This window comes from Mastomys coucha, unplaced genomic scaffold (assembly GCF_008632895.1).
Source record: "Mastomys coucha isolate ucsf_1 unplaced genomic scaffold, UCSF_Mcou_1 pScaffold5, whole genome shotgun sequence".
Classification (NCBI taxonomy): Eukaryota; Metazoa; Chordata; class Mammalia; order Rodentia; family Muridae; genus Mastomys; species Mastomys coucha.
Genome location: NW_022196911.1, coordinates 98598952 through 98617636, shown reverse-complemented (window position 1 = coordinate 98617636; position 18685 = coordinate 98598952). Strand labels below are relative to the sequence as shown.

General features: G+C 40.1%; 1 protein-coding gene and 1 long non-coding RNA gene across 12 annotated transcripts in view; one reads left to right on the top strand and one right to left on the bottom strand.

Annotated features, from left to right (window-relative positions):
- Positions 1–2562, bottom strand: part of LOC116078961 — a 3929-nt gene extending 1367 nt beyond the window's left edge. The window contains exon 1 of the long non-coding RNA XR_004113686.1: positions 2442–2562. This is a non-coding gene — a long non-coding RNA (uncharacterized LOC116078961). The remainder of the gene's footprint in view (positions 1–2441) is intronic.
- Gpatch8 (G-patch domain containing 8) overlaps positions 1–18685 on the top strand; it is a 78172-nt gene that overhangs the window by 47058 nt on the left and 12429 nt on the right. For all 11 annotated transcript variants that reach the window (XM_031354408.1, XM_031354409.1, XM_031354411.1 and 8 more), the window contains 3 exons: positions 1185–1252; positions 1864–1950; positions 10447–10590. In XM_031354408.1, coding sequence (XP_031210268.1) covers positions 1185–1252; positions 1864–1950; positions 10447–10590 — 299 coding nt within the window. The remainder of the gene's footprint in view (positions 1–1184; positions 1253–1863; positions 1951–10446; positions 10591–18685) is intronic.

Below are 18685 nucleotides of genomic sequence, written 5' to 3'. Positions count from 1 at the left end.
AAAAAAAACCATTAATTCCATAAATATATAGTGACCAGACATAAGTGTTGCTGGTAATTTTCATTTTATACTTCAGGACTCAAACAAACCAATTTTTAAAAATTATTTTCTTTGATAATACCAAAGATTTAGCCTGATAAAACTCAAATTTCTTGCCCAAAGGTATAATATATATATATATATCTATATATATGTGTGTATGTGTATGTGTGTGTGTGTGTGTATGTGTGTATGTAACAAGAAAAACAAAAATGAAAAACAACTGTTTACACCAGTCTGAGTGGAATGATGAGGGAAGTAAACATTGTGTTTTTTCACTGAAGGTGAACGTTGGGTAAGGTAAGTCTTCTTCCATTACATCACAATGAACAGCGCGCGTTGTGATGTAAACAGCTGTGGTAGTAAAGTGCTTGTCTGCCCCATTTTGCTTTGTTTGCTGGTTATGAGTGGATTAAATATATATTTACTTTGTAAAATCTCCAGCGTAGATCAATTAGTTGAGAGTCAATTTTCTTGGCAACTAGTCCTTTTCACAGCTTACCACTGACCGTCCGCAGCCAGCTACAGAATGAAGCCAGTCTTGTCCTTAAGGGCAAGTAGCTCTCGTTTTTATTTAAAATTTTCCTTCAATTGGAAAGTGTCTTTTAAAAAACAAAAGTTAAAAATATACTGATTTATGATCTCTTCTGTTGTTTAAAATGCATTTCTCCCCTGCCCCCCATTCAAGCATTTAAGATAATCATCCTTAGTTTAAGGGATAGACAGGACAATTTCGGGAACAAAGCTATGATTGCATACAGGAGGATCTGGAGTTCAAGGTCATCCTCACCTACTTAAAGAGTTTGAGGCTAACCTGGACTACATGAGACCCTGTCTTAAAAAAACAGACAAACAAAGGAACTTGTAAAATTTTTAATTGTAAACTTCCCATTGATGTATCCCACTTACTTAGCTTTGCCATAGTAACCTGGGATTCTCTCCAGCTAGGCCAACCGAAGTGGGTTGTTGGGTTTAATCCAGGAAAGGAAGGATCGGATGGAAGCTGTGAGAATGGCTTTTGTTTGGTTCACTGTAGCTTTCTGGTCTCTGCACTTCAGGCAAGATCTAACCACCCAGACCTAATGTTTAAGTGAACTATTAGCCTAATTTTATGTCTCAACTTAATTCTGTGTTTCCTGTTACAGGGAGAACAGACCCTATTCCAATTGTTGTCAAGTATGATGTCATGGGCATGGGTCGAATGGAAATGGAGGTAAATTGATCTAATTAAGACATTAATTTTATGGAATATATAAAATTGGCATTAGCTCCCAACTTAAATCACAGTATAAGCATATATTTACCAGATTGAGCATAATTAATTTTTCTTTGATCAATTACAAAGTATATTTGATGTTTTCATTTTGTGCTGTTTTTGAAGCACTGAGGATGTACATGAGCCCCTGCAGAGGAACTTTCTGGTCTTGTACAGAAAGACCAGGTCAGGCTCTGGCACTCGTCTAATGGACAGTGTTGCTTTGTGTTTAAAGCACTGCTGTAGTAGATGGCTCTGCCCATGCAGGGTTATATACATGTATTACTTACAATGCCTTCATTTTATTGTCTGAAAACTGTCTTCATTTCATTCTAATTCCTTGGAAGTAAATATTGAACTGAAATCTTGTAATCAGCAGTTGGGTGTATTAGCATACATCAGGAAAGAGATTAAGGAACTTTGTGTTCTGTTTTCTGTGACATGACAGTAAAGCTTGAGGAAAAAAACAAGTTTCGTGCTATCAAACATACGCTTGTGCAAATGACATTTTCATAGCTAGTCCTAGGGTACTTTAGAAAATAAGAATAAATGTATCTATTTTTGTCAAGCTGGATTATGCCGAAGATGCTACCGAGCGGCGGCGTGTCCTAGAAGTAGAAAAAGAAGACACAGAAGAGCTGAGGCAGAAGTACAAGGTAATGGAAACCAAGTCATTGTTGTTTGAGAATGTTCACGCAGAAGAAAAAAGAAATTCATTTTTGGTGAAAAGGGTCTCCTTGACTGACAGCATTTGTTTACATTTAATAGTGATTTGTGTTAATCTTTTTATTGCCTCAGTAAAACTGAAATACCTGCCTGCCAGGCAGTGGTGGCGCATGCCTTTAATCCCAGCACTTGGGAGGCAGAGGCAGGCGGATTTCTGAGTTCCAGGACAGCCTGGTCTACAGAGTGAGTTCCAGGACAGCCAGGGCTACACAGAGAAACCCTGTCTTGAGAAACAAAAAAGACAATAAACAAACAGTTAAATCCTTGGAAGTTTTCCTTTTTAAAAAAGAAAGTGGATGAGGTTTTTTGAGGAGAGGGGAGCATTCATTTTATGTGTAATGCCACAGTGTGTATAGAAGTCAGAACAACTTCTACCCAGAGAGCAAACTCAGATCCTCTGCTTGTCGGCAGGCAGCCTTACCTGCTCAGCAGTCTCCCCAGGCCTGAGCAAAGGTGCTTCATTGTAACGAAGAATTTTCTTATTTTCTTGTTCGTTGTCAATTGCACTCAGCCCTGAAGCAGACACCCCACCCCTACCCCCACCCCGGTGTCTCTGTCTTTCCGTGTAGACATCACAATGAGTTCTTTTTCTCTTTATGGGGTTGTTATGGAGGTGGTTGCTTGGCACTGCATATGTAAGGAGGCAAAGGACAACGTTGGGGAGTCAGTTCTCACCACGGGAGACACATGTTTATGGATATTTTATCTACATATGTATCGGTGCCACGTGTGTGCCTGGTACCTTCAAAGTCTAGAAGAGGCTTCAAATCCCCTGAAACGTATAATAGTGATGATTGGGGACCACTATATGGTTTCTGGGAACCAAACCTGGATTCTCTGCAAGAGTGGCCACTGCTTTTAAATACTGAGCTATCTCTCTAGTCCAGAATAGTTTCCTTTTGAAAGGACTATTCATAATAAACTGCAGCTTAGAATATGTAAATTAAACATTCAGAAATAAAATAGACAAATTAGAAGATAAGAAATAGATCTCATTAAGGTTTTCCTGTAGAAGGAGCTGGACAATGGCTCAGCAACTGCCATTCCAAAGGTCCTGAGTTCAATTCCCAGCAACCACATGGTGCTTCACAACCATCTGTAATGGGATCTGATGCCCTCTTGCTTGCAGGCAGAATGCTCTATACATAATAAATAAATCTTAAAAAGAAAATAAAGATTATCCTATAAAAGCTGTTTTTTGGTTGTAATATTTAAAGTAAAAATGGAAAAAAAGAAGGGATTGGTTATAAAACTAAAAAAAACAAAAAAAACCAAAAAAAACCCATTCTACCGTGTGAAGGGAAGTAGAGCTGTAGCCTACCTACTGGATCAAACGTCTGCTAAAGGTCCTTCAGAGCCTCAGCACTTGGAAGTCCTATAAACTATAAATTTAGCCCAGGTATCGAAACTTCCCTTGGTAGTATGGAATAGAGGAAGGGTGATGTACTACTTGGAGACAGTAAGAATCTTTTGTTGGTCTTGGAAACCAAAGATCTATTATTTCCTTTCATTGTTAAGATAGACGTTAAGATAATTACCATTTTACCAACTTAAAGATTAAAAAACAACCAAGACTGAGGTGATAGCATACTATAAGGACTCCTGAAATCCAGGGTATTCAGGCATTATGGTACACGCCTGACTTCCTGGTATTCAAGAGGCAGAGAAGGTTCTATACATGACATTACACTTGTAATCCCAAGCACTTAGGGAGAGGAGGCAGGAGAACTGCCAAAAACTTGAGGACAACAACTAGGGTGACACAGTAATACTGACCTGGAAAAGAAGATAAACAAGAAGCAATGCTTAGCAAATGCTCCATGTATAAAGCACTTGGTACAGAAACCTGACAACCTGAGTTCATGTTAGTTACACAGTGCTAGATGTGTCAGTAACAGGATGGTCCCTGGAAGCTATCCAGTCCCTGGGACTGACTAGCATGTCCATACAGTAATGGGAGGTCTTCTTCACGCAGTGTAGGTGAGGATTGACACCCCAGGTTGTTTTTTGACCTCATTGCACTCACATACTTAAACATGCTTAACACGTATTGAACATAAACAACAAAACAAATACTTTTAATTTTTTTTTTTAATGCCTAGAGAGATAACTCAGAGGTTAAGAGTACGGACTGCTCTTCCAGAGGACCTAAATTCAGTGCCCAGCACCCACATGACAGCTCACAACCATCTGTGACTCCAGCCCTAAGGTTCCTGTGCTATTTAGCCTCCACAGGAACTTCATGCAGGTGGTACCTTGGCACACTCAGCAAGCACTCATACTTATGAAATGAACTAAAAAATGGAAGATGCTTTCTGCTGTTTGGGGGTTCTAATGATATCTAGGCTCACTTTTTTGTGCTAGTGGTTGTTTCAAGTCAGGGTTTCTCTGTGTAGCCCTGGCTATCCTGGAACTCAACTTTATAGGCCTGGCTGCCCTCAAACTCAGAGATTGGCGTGCCTCTGCTTCCTGGGGGCTTGAATTAAAGGTGTGTGCCACCATACTTGGCTAGGTTCACTTTGGTTGGTTGGTTGGTTGGTTTGGGGTTTTTGTTTGTTTGTTTGGTTGGTTGGTTGGTTAGGTTTCTCTGTATAGCCTTGGATGTCCTGGAACTTTCTCTGTAGACCAGGCTGACTTCAAATTCCTATGAGATCCACCTACCCCTGCTTCCCAAGTGCTATGATTAAAGACTTGCACTATCCGACCTGCTTGACCTAGGTTCATTTTTAAATGAATTAGAAATTGTAGAAGAATCATAAATCTAGAGCTTATTTTGCCTTTTTTAAGGCTCTAAAATGATTGTACATGAAGAACCTGGCATTTCCACTGCTCATTATTAAAACCTTGAGCAGTCATGAGTAGAAACTGCAGGAAGTGGATTGGAGAGATGGCTCAGCAGTTTAGAGCACTGACTGTTCTTCCAGAGGTCCTGAGTTCAAATCCCAGCAACCACGTGGTGGCTCACGACCATCTGTAATAAGATCTGATGCCCTTTTCTGGTGTGTGTCTGAAGACAGCTACAGTGTATTCACATATATAAAATAAATAAATCTTTTTTTAAAAAGAAAAGAAACTGTAGGAAGCACCTATGGAGTACAGCTGTTTACAGAACAACAGAACAAATTACTAGGCTGTTAGACTTTCTCTTCCCTCCAGACTGTCTCACCTGACTGATCCTTTTTAGAGATTATTATAACTTTTTGTGTGTGTCCTTAAATATTTTTACAGATTTGTTTTTGTTTTTTCAAGACAGGGTTTCTCTGTGTAGCCCTGGCTGTCCTGGAACTCACTCTGTAGACCAGGCTGGCCTCGAACTCAGAAATCCATCTGCCTCTGCCTCCCAAGTGCTGGGATTAGAGTTGTGCGCCACCACTGCCCGGCATTTTTGCAGATATTCAATTACATTTATTTGCCCTGTTTGTCTGTACCTGACCAAGTCCATTTCCATGTCTGTCCACATCCATGCCACGCAGGCCTGTGAAGCTCAGTGGACAATCACAGGGTGGTTTCTCTCCTACCATGTAGGTCCCACTGATTGCATTTAGGTTGGTGCCAAGTGCTTTTATCCACTGAGCCATCATACTGGCCTAGCCATGTTTTTAAGTACTGAGCCAGCATAGTAACATATACTTATAATCCAAACATTTGGCCGACCGAGAAAGGGTGACTGCCTCAAGGTCAAAGTAAGTAAGGCTCAGCCATATAATGACTTCTAAGTCAGCCTGGGCTATAGTGTGAGTGACTATCTCAAAACAATAACACATCCACCCTCATAAATTGAAAAGAATAATATGTCCTAGTTACTCAAAGTCTCTTACCAGATAGGGGATGTGTGCGTGTGCATGTGAGTGTATTTTGTGTGTGCCCATAGTGCATGTGGCTGTGAAGGCAAGGGGGTCAACCTTTATGCTGTTTTTCTGGTACTGTCTATCTTGGGTTTTTGTTCATTTGGTTAGCATGACTTTTCTATAAAAATAATATGGACTCTCAGACTATTCTTCTAGAGGGACTGAGCTGGTTTCTAGAACCTACAACCACCTGTAACTCCAGCTCCAAGGGAACCCATTGCCCTCTTCTGGCCCCCTTGCACACCTGCACACACAACCTACTCACTATACATAGAGCATATGTAAATAAAAATAAATCTTTATGAGGCCGAAGAGATAGCTTAGAGGTTAATAGCACTTACTAGTCTTACAAAGGATCTGAATTCTGTTTCCAGAATCAACATGGCAAGTCACAAGTTCCTGCAACTTCATTTCCAGGAGATCTAGTTTCATAGACTCCTGCACATACGATTTTAAATAATTACATGTAACAAGTAAAATAATAAATGAATGTTTTTTAATGTTGGGTCTCAACATGTAAGCTTACTTTTTTACTTTATAAACGGGATAGATTTAAAGAGTATTTTTTTAATTAATTTATTTTATATTAGTACACTGTAGCTGTCTTCAGACACTCCAGAAGAGGGCATCAGATCCCATTACAGATGATTGTGAGCCACTATGTGGTTGCTGGGAATTGAACTCAGGACCTCAGGAAAAGCAGTCAGTGCTCTTAACCGCTGAGCCATCTCTCCAGCCCTAAAGGGTATGTTTTAATGTAAAATTAAAAGGTGAACTAATTTTTCCCATACATAGGGTATAAAATTAAATTTAAAAACATAATTTTTGGTTAAATAATGAGGCATTGAGTTTGGGGCCTCACATGTGTTAGGCTGTTTACACAGCCATTGTGCTACACCCTAGTCTGAGAATCTTTTTATGGCTTAGAGCTGAAAAGCCTTAGACTATCAAAACCCCTGAAAAAATGGTAGGTTAAAGAGTAACTTCAAGTAGGCACTCAGGAAGCAGAGGCAAGTGGATCTCTAGTGAGTTTGAGGCCAGCCTGTTCTACAAACTGAGTTACAGGACAGCCAGGGCTGTACAGAGAAACCCTGTCTCAGAGAGTTTAAAAGAGACAGTGGGGAGGGAGGGAGGGAGGGAGGGAATGAGAATGAATCTGAATCAGGCTAGAAGAATTTAACAGGCCAAAATTAAATAAAGTAACATAAATGCTGAATTTGTTTTGAGTGTGGCATTTTGACCAGTTGACAAACTTTAGATTTTAGTTTTTAAGTTCACAGGGAGGATATAGGGGGGAAAAGGAGTTGGTTTCTATGTAGAGAACATAATAGATACTTGTATGGCTGGGACCCTAATAAACTATAGCTTAACATGCCTTAGCATCTGCTTTCCTGTAGAAGGGCTAGTAGAAAAAAATTAACATCTTCAGGCAGTCCATTGTCTTCTTGCAGTGTATTACAAAAAAGAAAAATCTAAAATCTCTAAACAAAACAGGTGTCAAAGGGGTCAAGCAAGGGTCAAGGTCTTAAGTACCCTAGGCAAGATTGATTGATTGATTGATTGATTGATTTTCCCGAGACAGGGTTTCTCTGTGTAGCTGGCTGGCCTTGAACTCAGAAATCTGCCTGCCTCTGCCTCCCCAAGTGCTGGGATTAAAGGCATGTACCACCACCGCCCGGCCCTAGGCAAGATTTTTACCACTGAGCTGCATACTCAGCCCTTGCTGTACATACAAAGGGTTAGCAAAAGTTGAGCCCAGGCCATTGTTTTTCCCTATGAGCTTAATAAAAACAAGAAGGCTGGTCATGGTGACACATTTTAATCCCAGCATTCAAGAGGCAGGCGTTTCTCCCTGAGTTTGGGAAAGCTTGGTCTACAAAGAGTTCCAGGACATCCAGGGCTTAACTCTATGAGATCAAGGCAACACAGAGAAACCCTGTTTCAAAACAAAATAACAAAAAAATAAAAACAGAAGAATTATAAGTTAGGAAACATGAGCTATAGAATAAAACCATTTCTAACTTGAAACTTTGTAGCCGGACTTTTGGCTACTTTGTGGGTTTTTTTTTCCTTCCACCCTTTCAATTCCCAACAGTAGATAGGAGAGAGAAAAGGGTAGACAGAAAGGGGATGTTTTTATCTTTATACTACTTCCTGCTGATTAGGGACTTTGAGTTCCTTGGTCCAGATTGGATCTTTGCAGTCAGGATATCTAATTTTTATTGTTTCTTCTTTGCATACAACTACTTAGGAAACCACAGCCAACCACATCTAACCAACAGCCCACTCCACCTTTTGGGGTTCGAGTATTTATATACCCTCTGCAGAGTCCCCAGAATTCCAGGCATCACAATCACAAAAACTATCATTAGGGCAGGAAGCAAATCATAGTCAGCTGCTGTGGACAATCTGAAGCAGCCACATATCCCACACCTGGGTTTAAAATGAAAACACATTCTTATAATATTTCTGTATTTTTAAAGAAACCAAAATTTTCACTACAAAACTCAAATTTTAGAAGAAAAGAAAAGAGGTAGATCTACAATTTTTCTTCAATTGGAGGGGGTAAGGGTTAAAATCAAAATTGGCATGATAGTGTACATCTTTTATCCCAGTTCTCTGGAAACTGGTGGAGTTGAAGACAAGCCTGTTGTGCACAGCCGAGAACAGCCAAAGACATGGCTCTGTCTCTTTGTGTTTTGAGACAATGGGACTGGAAAGTTGGCTCAGGTTAAGAGCGCTGACCACTCTTCCAAAGGTCCTGAGTTCAATTCCCAGCAACCACATGGTGGCTCACAACCATCTATAATTAGATCTGGTGCCCTCTTCTGGCATGTAGGTGTACATGCAGGCAGAATGCTGTATACATAATAAGTCTTTTTTAAAAATACAGTAACAAAATAAACAAACAGCTGATTGTTGGCGTGAGTTTGAGGCCAGTAAATTGCAGGCTGGCCTGGATTATGGTAAGGTTGTGGATATTGTACTGGGTATAAATGGAAAACCCAAGGACTTCCAAGGTGAGTACATAAAAGAATATTGTATCTAGACACACCCTTCTGAGATCTGCAGCAGAATCAAAGATCTTAAAAGCCATAAGGTAAAACATGATTTTCTCTGAGAAAAACAATGTTCACCCCTTTAATCCCAACATATGGAAGGCGTAGCAGGTGGTTCTCTGGCAGCATGGGTGAGCTCCAGGCTATTTAGGGCTTTATAGCAAGTCTTCAAAAACAAGAAAGTAATGAGTGCTCAAATCAGAAGTGGTAAGAGTGGAGCTGAAAATATGGTTAAGTTGGTAGGGTGATTGCCAAGCCTGCATGTGAAGCCCTGAGTTGGATCCCCAGTGTTACATGAACTGGACATAATGGTGCAGTTCAAGGTTATCCTAGGCTACATAGCAAGTTTGAGGCCAGCCTGGAATATATAAGACCCCCATCTTCAAAACAGAGAAGTGAATATTTCTGCTTTGTTTCTGATTCTGAGAGGGAACTTCAATTCTTTCACCGTAGTGATGTTAGCTGAGGGTACATTTTTCTTTTTCTGTTTTTTTGGGAGGGTGCTGGGGGTTAGGGAGAGACAGAGTCCAGCTAAAGTAATCTATACTTTCCTGGACTCATGCAGTCTAGGTTGGCTTTAGCTTGTGCTCTTCCTCCCAAGCTTCCCAAGGGCAGGGCAGGGGTCAGTCACAGCTGGCCAGCTAGACGCTTCTGTTTGTTGAAGTTCTTACCATGAAAAGAGATTAGACTTTGCCAGGTTTTTATTTGTTTGTTTTTAACCAATTGTGATAATCATGTAATACTCCCCACCCCCAGGATATGTTTCACTGACTGGTTTTCTTCTTTATGTTGAACCTTCAGTCTTTTTGAATAGATCTAATTCTTCTTGGTCCTGTTTAGTATATGCTTTATTCCAATGGTTAATTTAAAACTTAAAAAAGGAAGTATAGTGGGGCTGGAGAGATGGCTTAACAGTAAAAGGCATCTATTCTTGAAGAGGACCTGGATTCAGTTCCCCATACCTACATGGTAATAACTCACAACTGCCTATGACTCCATTCCATGGGATCTAAACACTCTCTCTTGGCTTCTGTGGGCATCAACACATAGACATACTACATAGACAAAAATGACAAAAATGCAAGCAAACATTCAAACTGACAGTATCTTTTAAAGTGGATAAGATGGTGGGACATGATGGCACAGATATCTGCTATGTGACCCTGGCTAATTCAGTAATCTCTATGTACTAGGGATAGCGTTAAACTCAAGATACTCTTGTCAGCCTGGGGTGTCTTGAACAAGCAACACCACTGTGCCTGATTAAATTGTGTCTTATATTTTGGTCAAGGACAAAATAGGGAATGCTTTAGAATCTTGTCTATAGTATTGCCAAAAGGGAAATAAAATTTCACTCTCTTGAACACTTTTTAGTGCACATACAAATTGCTGCCCTACTAAATTTCCCCTGGTATTTCCTGGTGCCACTGAATTATATGGAAAGCTATTTTTCTCTCTGCTTGGGTAGTAGCTATCTAAATTCTACTGAGCTTGTTTTACATTTTATGGTTCTTAACAGGATTATGTTGACAAAGAAAAGGCAATTGCAAAAGCCTTAGAAGATCTCAGAGCCAACTTTTACTGTGAACTTTGTGATAAACAGTATCAGAAACATCAGGAATTTGACAACCACATCAACTCTTATGATCATGCACATAAGCAGGTAAGGAATAACTACTTGGTACCAAGGAAAAAGCCTCTTCATTGTTAACAACCATAGATGTTTGAGTGTGACTGGCTTCTTATATCAGCCAGTCTTTATTTTTGTACCGAATACTCTTGATTTTTTTTCCCCATAGGAGCTATCCTAACATAGATAACTAGATAATATCTCTGCCACTTCATCACCATTTTAAGTAGCATAATGGATTTTGAATTTCTTTCTTTCTTTCTTTCTTTCTTTCTTTCTTTCTTTCTTTCTTTGTTTTTTGGTTTTTTTTTTGTTTTTTTGTTTTTTTGTTTTTTTTCTGAGACAGGGTTTCTCTGTGTATCCCTGACTATCCTGGAACTCACTCTGTAGACCAGGCTGGCCTCAAAACTGAGAAATCTGCCTGCCTCTGCCTCCCAAGTACTGGGATTAAAGTTGTGCGCCACCACAATACGGTGGATGATCTGAGGGCACTGGGAGAGCTTATGTCAGTTTCTCCCTTCCTCAACATGTTAAACTTTTGAAGAGTTATCCTAGACTATGCTCTCCTGAATGCCTGCATACATAAGAATTCAAGTTTTATTGACTACTATTTTGTATCAGTAAGTCATCTTGTTACTCTGTATGCCTTGAAAAAGTAAGGCCTGCACGCCTTTAACCCCAGCACTTGGGAGGCAGAGGCAGGCGGATTTCTGAGTTTGAGGCCAGCCTAGTCTACAGAGTGAGTTCCAGGACAGCCAGGGCTACACAGAGAAACCCTGTCTCAAAAAAAAAAAAAAACAAAAAAGAAAAAGAAAAAGAAAAGTAACTAAATCCTGAAGAAAAATAAAATTAGACACATTGTATCTTAACAACAACAAGCCACTTTGTCTTACTAAGTCTCTGCCTTGAGGAAATGTGAAACACCTTGACCAAAAGCAATTTAGAGAGGGAGGGTAGGGTTTGTATCCTAGGTAACAGTTCATCACTGCTGGAAGTAAGGGCAGCTACCTAGAAGCAGGAGCTGATGCAGAGGCTGTGGAAGAGTGCTGCTTATTGGCTTGTTCCTCATGGATTGCCTAGTTTGCTTTTTTATAGCACCCAGAACCAACCTCTTAGGCTCTTGATAATCATTTCAGATAAATTGCTTTCAAATAAACAAACAAATACAGTCTTTCAATGACCCAGAACTCCCTATGTAGACCAAGCTGGCCTTTAGCTTATGGTGGCCCTCCACAGACACCCAGCCAGTGTTAGGATTTCAGGATTGTGCCACCGTACCAAACAAGATGGCTGGGCTGTCTATCTCCCCAGCCTCCAAGTTACTTTTTAGAGGAAAGAATTTCTTTCAAAGCAAAATACTTAAGAAAGTGCAGAACTGCCGGGCAGTGGTGGCGCAGGCCTTTAATCCCAGCCCTTGGGAGGCAGAGGCAGGTGGATTTCTGAGTTTGAGGCCAGCCTGGTCTACAGAGTGAGTTCCAGGACAGCCAGAGCTATACAGAGAAACCCTGTCTCGAAAAAACAAAAAAACAAAAACAAAAAAAAAAAAAAAAAAAAAAAAAAAAAAAAAAAAAAAAAAGAAGAAAGTGCAGAACTAATAAAATTCATATTGACCTTAATACCTCAGTGATATAGCTCTCAACTTAAGTTTACTAGAAGTTGTTGCAGCTTGATTCATTGTTATTATTTATTTTTAATTTTTTGCCATTCTTAGTTGTTTCCTGTGTGTGCTATTTGTTTTACTACTTTCCTCAGTTACAGAGTCTATCATCATGGAGAGAACCTGCTCCCCAGGGACACGTCAGGGTTGTTGTCTGGGTACATTTCAGGTTGCTTTAACTAAGCAGAGGGATTTTTGAGATCAGGTGGGTGGAGTCCAAAGATACTGTTAAATATTCTGCAGTGTACAAGAGGTACCTCAACATAAAGAATTACTTGGCCTAGAGTTAAAATCTCTGGTACTGAGGTTAACTTTTGAAAACCTTGAAATAGATATTATTGTTTCATGTTTGCTTAGCACAGATCATAATTATTTTACATCTCTGGTTATATCATAAACATTTACAAAGAGCTCATCTAGATCCAAAATGTTTACTTAAATTGTCTTAGATAATCAAAATAAAAATATAAAATTAAGAATTCAGCAATCTGGGCGGAGAGATGGCTCAGAAGTTGAGAGCACTGACTGCTCTTCCGAAGGTCCTGAGTTCAAATCCCAGCAACCACGTGGTGGCTCACAACCATCTGACTCCGTCTTCTATGTAGTTGAAGACAACTACAGTGTACTCACATATAAATAAATAAATAAATAAATAAATAAATAAATATCTTTTTAAAATAAAAAAGACTTCAGCGATCTGAGGAGCAGGTTCAGGTAGTAAAGTATTTGCTGTACAAGTATAAGGATTGGATCAGATCTCTTAGATGGGTGCGGTTGCATATCTGGAGTCCCAGAAACAAGTTGACTATCCAGACTAGCCAAAATGGTAAGAGTTGAGTGAGAGACCCTTCCTCAGTATATAAGGGGCAACATGATTAAGAAAGATGCCCTCCATCAACTCTGAGCGTGCACATACACCATAAACACAGAACTCTCTTCCCCAGTGTTTTATCCTGGCACTTGGCGCTTTGTAAAGGGCTTGTAGCACAAGTATAATACCGTAAAGTCCGATCCCTAGCACTCATGTACAAAGCAGGATGGCAGCCTATACTAATTTCTGTGCTATAGAGGCAGGGACGTGAATATCACAAGGTCTCTAACCTGCCTAACTAATTAGCAGGTTCAGTAAGAGTTCATGTCTCACAAAACAAGGTAGAAAGTGGTAAAGACAACTGACATCCAACCTATAGTTTCCATATGCAAAAGCACAAACATGCACACATGCATACATACATACATACATACATATATAATAGATAAAATTTTGAATTTCTTACAGAGAACTCAAAAATACTGTCTGCTAATACAGAATATGTTTGAGAGCCATGATTTGGAAAGATCTGTAGCTGTGTCATTCACAAATGCATCTTAGTTCATTCCTTCACCTGAATCAGAAGTGCACTTTACATGTTAAAACACCTAGGCATCGTGGCCTGAGCCTGAGGTCTCAGTTTCCAGTAGGCGAAGGCAGGAAGATTTTTAATTTGAAGCCAGCCTGGGCTACATAGGAAGACGTTTCTGTCTCTAAACACAAAGCAAAACAAAACAGTTGTTGTATGTATAACTTTGGGTTTTTTGATTAGTTTTGTTTTTGTTGAAAAGAAGACCATACCATCTTTCTTCATATTCTTGTCTTTCTACAAATCATAGAATCTCAGGACAGCATGTTATAAATATATCAACAAAAAGAGTCTTAAATGGCTTTATATTTCTAGCTCCTTTCTCCACTCTTTTATTCCTTCCTTCCTGTCTTTTTTTCTCTTTTCAAGAAAGGGCATTTGCTCTTGTTCCTCTCTTGCCTTCTTGCTCCCTCCCACCCTTGTCCCCTCTCCCCTCTCCCACTCCCTACCCCCACGTGCTCATGGCTGGCCTCTATTCCTCTACTCTCTCTTTCTGCCTCTACTGCCCTCTTGATTCCCCTCCATATGCACTGAATAAACTCTATTCTATACTTAAAGAAAAGAAGAGAGGACATTTACTATAAAACCATGCTAACCTCTAGAGTCCCTTGTCTACTTCTCTTATCTTGCCTGGCCTCTATTCAAAATTATAAGGAGTTGTCAGTTGGCTTTGCTATAGCACAGCTAAATAGTACCTCATACAAGATAGGATCACACATTTTATCCTCTTCTGTGAACTGAACTTATGTCTGCCTGCCATTTTTCAAATTGGTGCTCTAAAATCATAAAGGTACCTTGTGCTGCCTTCAAGCAAGCCCCAGAGGATTATTATGACTCTGAGGTAAAAGGTAAGTACTTTACTCCATGGTAGTCCTAGCTTTGTAGCTTCCATCAGATTTTCACCATTAGAACTTTGGAGAAAAGCTTTGTTACTGGTAAACTACTGTAGGCAGGTCCTGGGAAAAACTGTTGCCTTTTTTTTTTTTTTTTTAAAGATTTATTGCCGGGCAGTGGTGGTGCACGCCTTTAATCCCAGCACTTGGGAGGCAGAGGCAGGCGGATTTCTGAGTTCGAGGCCAGCCTGGTCTACAGAGTGAGTTCCAGGACAGCCAGGGCTACACAGAGAAACCCTGTCTCGAAAAACAAAAAAACAAAAAAAACAAAACAAAAAAAAAGATTTATTTATTTATTTTATGTGCATGAGTACACTGTAGTTGTACAGATGGCCGTGAGCCATCATGCGGCTGCTGGGAATTAAACTCAGGACCTCTGCTTGCTCCGGCTCCACTTGCTCCAGCGTAATACACTGTAGCTGTCTTCAGACACTCCAGAAGAGGGCGTCAGATCTCATTATGGATGGTTGTGAGCCACCATGTGGTTGCTGGGATTTGAAGTCAGGACCTTCGGAAGAGCAGTCAGTGCTCTTACCCGCTGAGCCATCTCTCCAGCCCCCGAAAGGAAGCTTTTAAATGCCTCTATTGACTAGCTTTCCTCAAATTTTCTAAGATTTTTGTGAAGTCATTAATACAAAACAATTGAGACTTGGCTTAAACTTTCTAAGTGTAAAAGTGTAGGCACTGTGATTCTAATTCTTATACTCTGTTTCATTGCCTTTTGAACTCTCCAGTGATGAAGCCAACCATGTTTAAAGAAATAACCCACATATGAGTACTTACTAAGTTCTGACATGCCTGAGTGCACAGTAAAACCCTAATCATGTCCTAGCCCTGTTGGCTTGGTTGTAAGCTACAGTTAAGTATGATGCTTAAAGTTTTCCCATCCCTACTTCCCTGGCCTTTTAATTATCTTACATATCTTTTTAAAAATGTTTGTCTGCTAATAGATGTAAAAGCCTCAAATTCAGGGCTGGAGAGATGGCTCAGCAGTTAAGAGCGCCGACTGCTCTTCCAAAGGTCGTGAGTTCAAATCCCAGCAACCACATGGTGGCTCACAACCACCTGTAATGAGATCTGACACCCTCTTCTGGAGTGTCTGAATACAACTACAGTGTACTTACATATACTAAATAAATAAATAAATCTTAAAAAAAGGGAAAAAAAGCCTCAAATTCAGACTGCAGAGACTCTTTTCCCCAGAGTGGATCTGTAGCAGCGTTTACTAGTAGATATTGGGGCTGGAAGGGGAGCTCAGAGTGAATGTTGGTGTTCAAAGCCTGGTTTGCTCTTCCAGGCTGCAAAAAAACAACAACAAAAAAGTAAAGCACCTTCCTTTCACACTTTTATCGGTAATTTCTCATTTGTGTCACCAGAGATCCTTGCAATACAGTGAGCAGGAGATCACAGCTCACCTCAGCAAATCTCTTTGGCTTAGTTTTCATGATGTTAGTTTTTCCATTTAATTTTAATTGGTTCCTTCCTAATACAAACCTGAGTCATATACAGTGACACACACTTGTAGTTACTGTGGCAGAAACTTGGAGCTCCTGCAGCACGGCATGTGCTCAGTGTCTTCTGCGATCCTGTGTGAGTTACTGCCTGTGCTGCTGCGGTTTAATGAGACAGGTATGGTGATGTTGTTGGACTTCTGATCCCTCTGCTGGGATTACAGATGTGAGCCCACCATGCTTTGAGGCCCATCTCTTAAACAAAACAAAACACCTAGAACTGTTCAGTGAGTCAACCTTTGACTCATCTTGGACTATCTGATGAACATTGGGTCTATGCTTCAACAAGCCTTGATTCCAGCTTAGTAGTTGGTTTCCCTCACTCTCTGAACAACTGTATGCTCCACATCATCCTTTACAATCTGTGAGTCATTGCCAGATTCCTGTAAACACTTGAGTTGTCACTCAGACCTCTTCGGTATTCCTTCCCACGACACTGGGCACACTGGAGCTGTCTCTGAACCTCCAGTGTTAGGCTCGCTTCCTCGAGTTTCTGTATGATCATCTGGTCGATTGCTGGAACTTGGCATTCTAAATCAGCTTCCAGTATTTTCTTTATTTTTCCTCTCAGAGGAAAGAATGCTTTCAGCATTCCTCTTTTTCTAAAATGACTTTAGTATCAAAACTTTTGCATGTTTTACATGTTTTCAAATAACTGAAGTCTTATTTAATAATACAAATATCTGTTTCACCTGTAAATAGTAGTAGTTTTCTGAACTTTGAAGCAGCATGCCCATCGAAGCCAGTAGTGATTTCACTGATGAAATTACACAGAATAGAGGCTACTGATGCATGATTCCCTAACACTCTCTACTTTTGGCTGGATCTTTAACAGTGTTACCTACTCATAGTTGGTTGTTTTTCATTTTTAGTATTGCCAGAGAGCTGAAGTGTTTAGGTTTCTTTCGGTACTCAAAAAGTAATTGGCCTCTGAATTAAAGTGTGTTCTGAGAAATCAAGAGTTTGCAATGGCCACTTTGCTCCTGAGGCCTCACTGTTTGCTGACTTTTTTTGTTTGGTTTTGGTTTTGGTTTTTTGTTTGTTTGACTCGGATTTGTTTCTGTCATTCAGTTCTCTGTGGGGAGAGAGAGAGAGAGAGAGAGAGAGAGAGAGAGAGAGAGAGAGAGAGAGAGAGAGAATGAGAATGAGAGTGGTGAGGGGGGATCAGAATAGACATATAACCAGTTGGATGAGGGAAAATAATCCTAAGGCTGAAATTAAACAAAAATAACAAAGTATCTAGATCATATACCTATGAACATATTCCATGTCTGTGTTTTGTTTATATTGTTTGTTCTTAGAAAACCATATAAAGTATCTCTGAATCCTAAAGCTTCATAAATATTGAATTAACACAGTTCCCCTCCCTCTCAGGTAATTATGCTGTTGAAACAAGAATGTATCAGAACCTGTGTACAGCTGTGCTAGGCTTGTAGCCTTATCTACCACTGGGTGCCATTTTCTTTGGGACTGTTTTACATAATAGTGAATGGGGTAATTTGGTCAGTCTCTAAAACTTGAGCATGCTTTGATCTTTTCACCTACTAAGAGTAGGTTACTTGCCCAGTAATCACAACCTAATTAACTTTGGAAAAGTGTCTACTTAGGAAAGCTATCTGCTTTTACAGGTAGTTGGTGACAAACCTCTCAGGAGCTAGTATTGCAAGGAAACTTCATGTTCTCTTATTATACATTTCTAATTGTTTCTCATCTTAGCACACAACCCTAATTTAAATAAAAACCAGCCTACTATGTTCGTGGTCTGCTGTTTCAGCTTGTTTTTCTTTGAATTTGAATTTGAATTCATCTCAGTCATATGCTATGATAGTAAATCTAAGATGAAGCATGTGTTCTGTTGTGGTCTGAAAGGTTAAAGCAACCCACCTAGAAACTTGTAAGTGGCAGTGCTGTGAGGAGAGCATTGAACCAGGTGCTGGTGCATACGTAACAAGTCCAACCCTGCGAAACAAAGGCCAGGGTTCAAGGACAGGCTGGGCTGCACTGATCTCAGTGTGAAGTGCTTACGGAGCCTGTGTGAGGCCCTAGCTTGAGTCTCAGTTGGGAGGATGTAAAGGTGCTGTACTCTGCACTGAGGTGCTGCTGCTCTGTCCTGTCCAGTTAAACATGAAGTTCTGCTTTATTTTCCTGTCACATTGAGTAATACCTGGATGGTCTTTTCCAGAAACATCAATCCCTGGAGCTTGAATTGGGTGCACTGGCCAAGTACTTGAGGGGTTGCTTCAGTTTGGCAGATGGTTGTCACTGTTATATAACACTGTGCTATAGGAAAGGGAGATATAAAACAGGGGAAAAGAGGCCTGGGATTTTGGTATATAGGACTGTTGATATGAGAAGAAAAGGAATGCTGAAGGTTGAAGAAGGTCAGAGCATACATATCCAGAAAGAGACTGAAGCATAGGAACTTACCTCAGTGTTCTGTTTCTAACTCTGCTTATGGCAGCACAAAATGCATAGAAAGTATGTATAGTCTGTCTTCAATTCACTGACTTTAAAAAGAAAAGCAACCAAGCGGTCTGCATTCTATAGACTAGTCTCAAACTCAGTCTTTTGCCTCCCTCCTGAGTACTGAAGGTGTGCCCCACCATTGCCAGGACAGGAACTTTTTATTTAAAAAGAGATTTCCTTTAAATAGTAGTTAATTTTGGT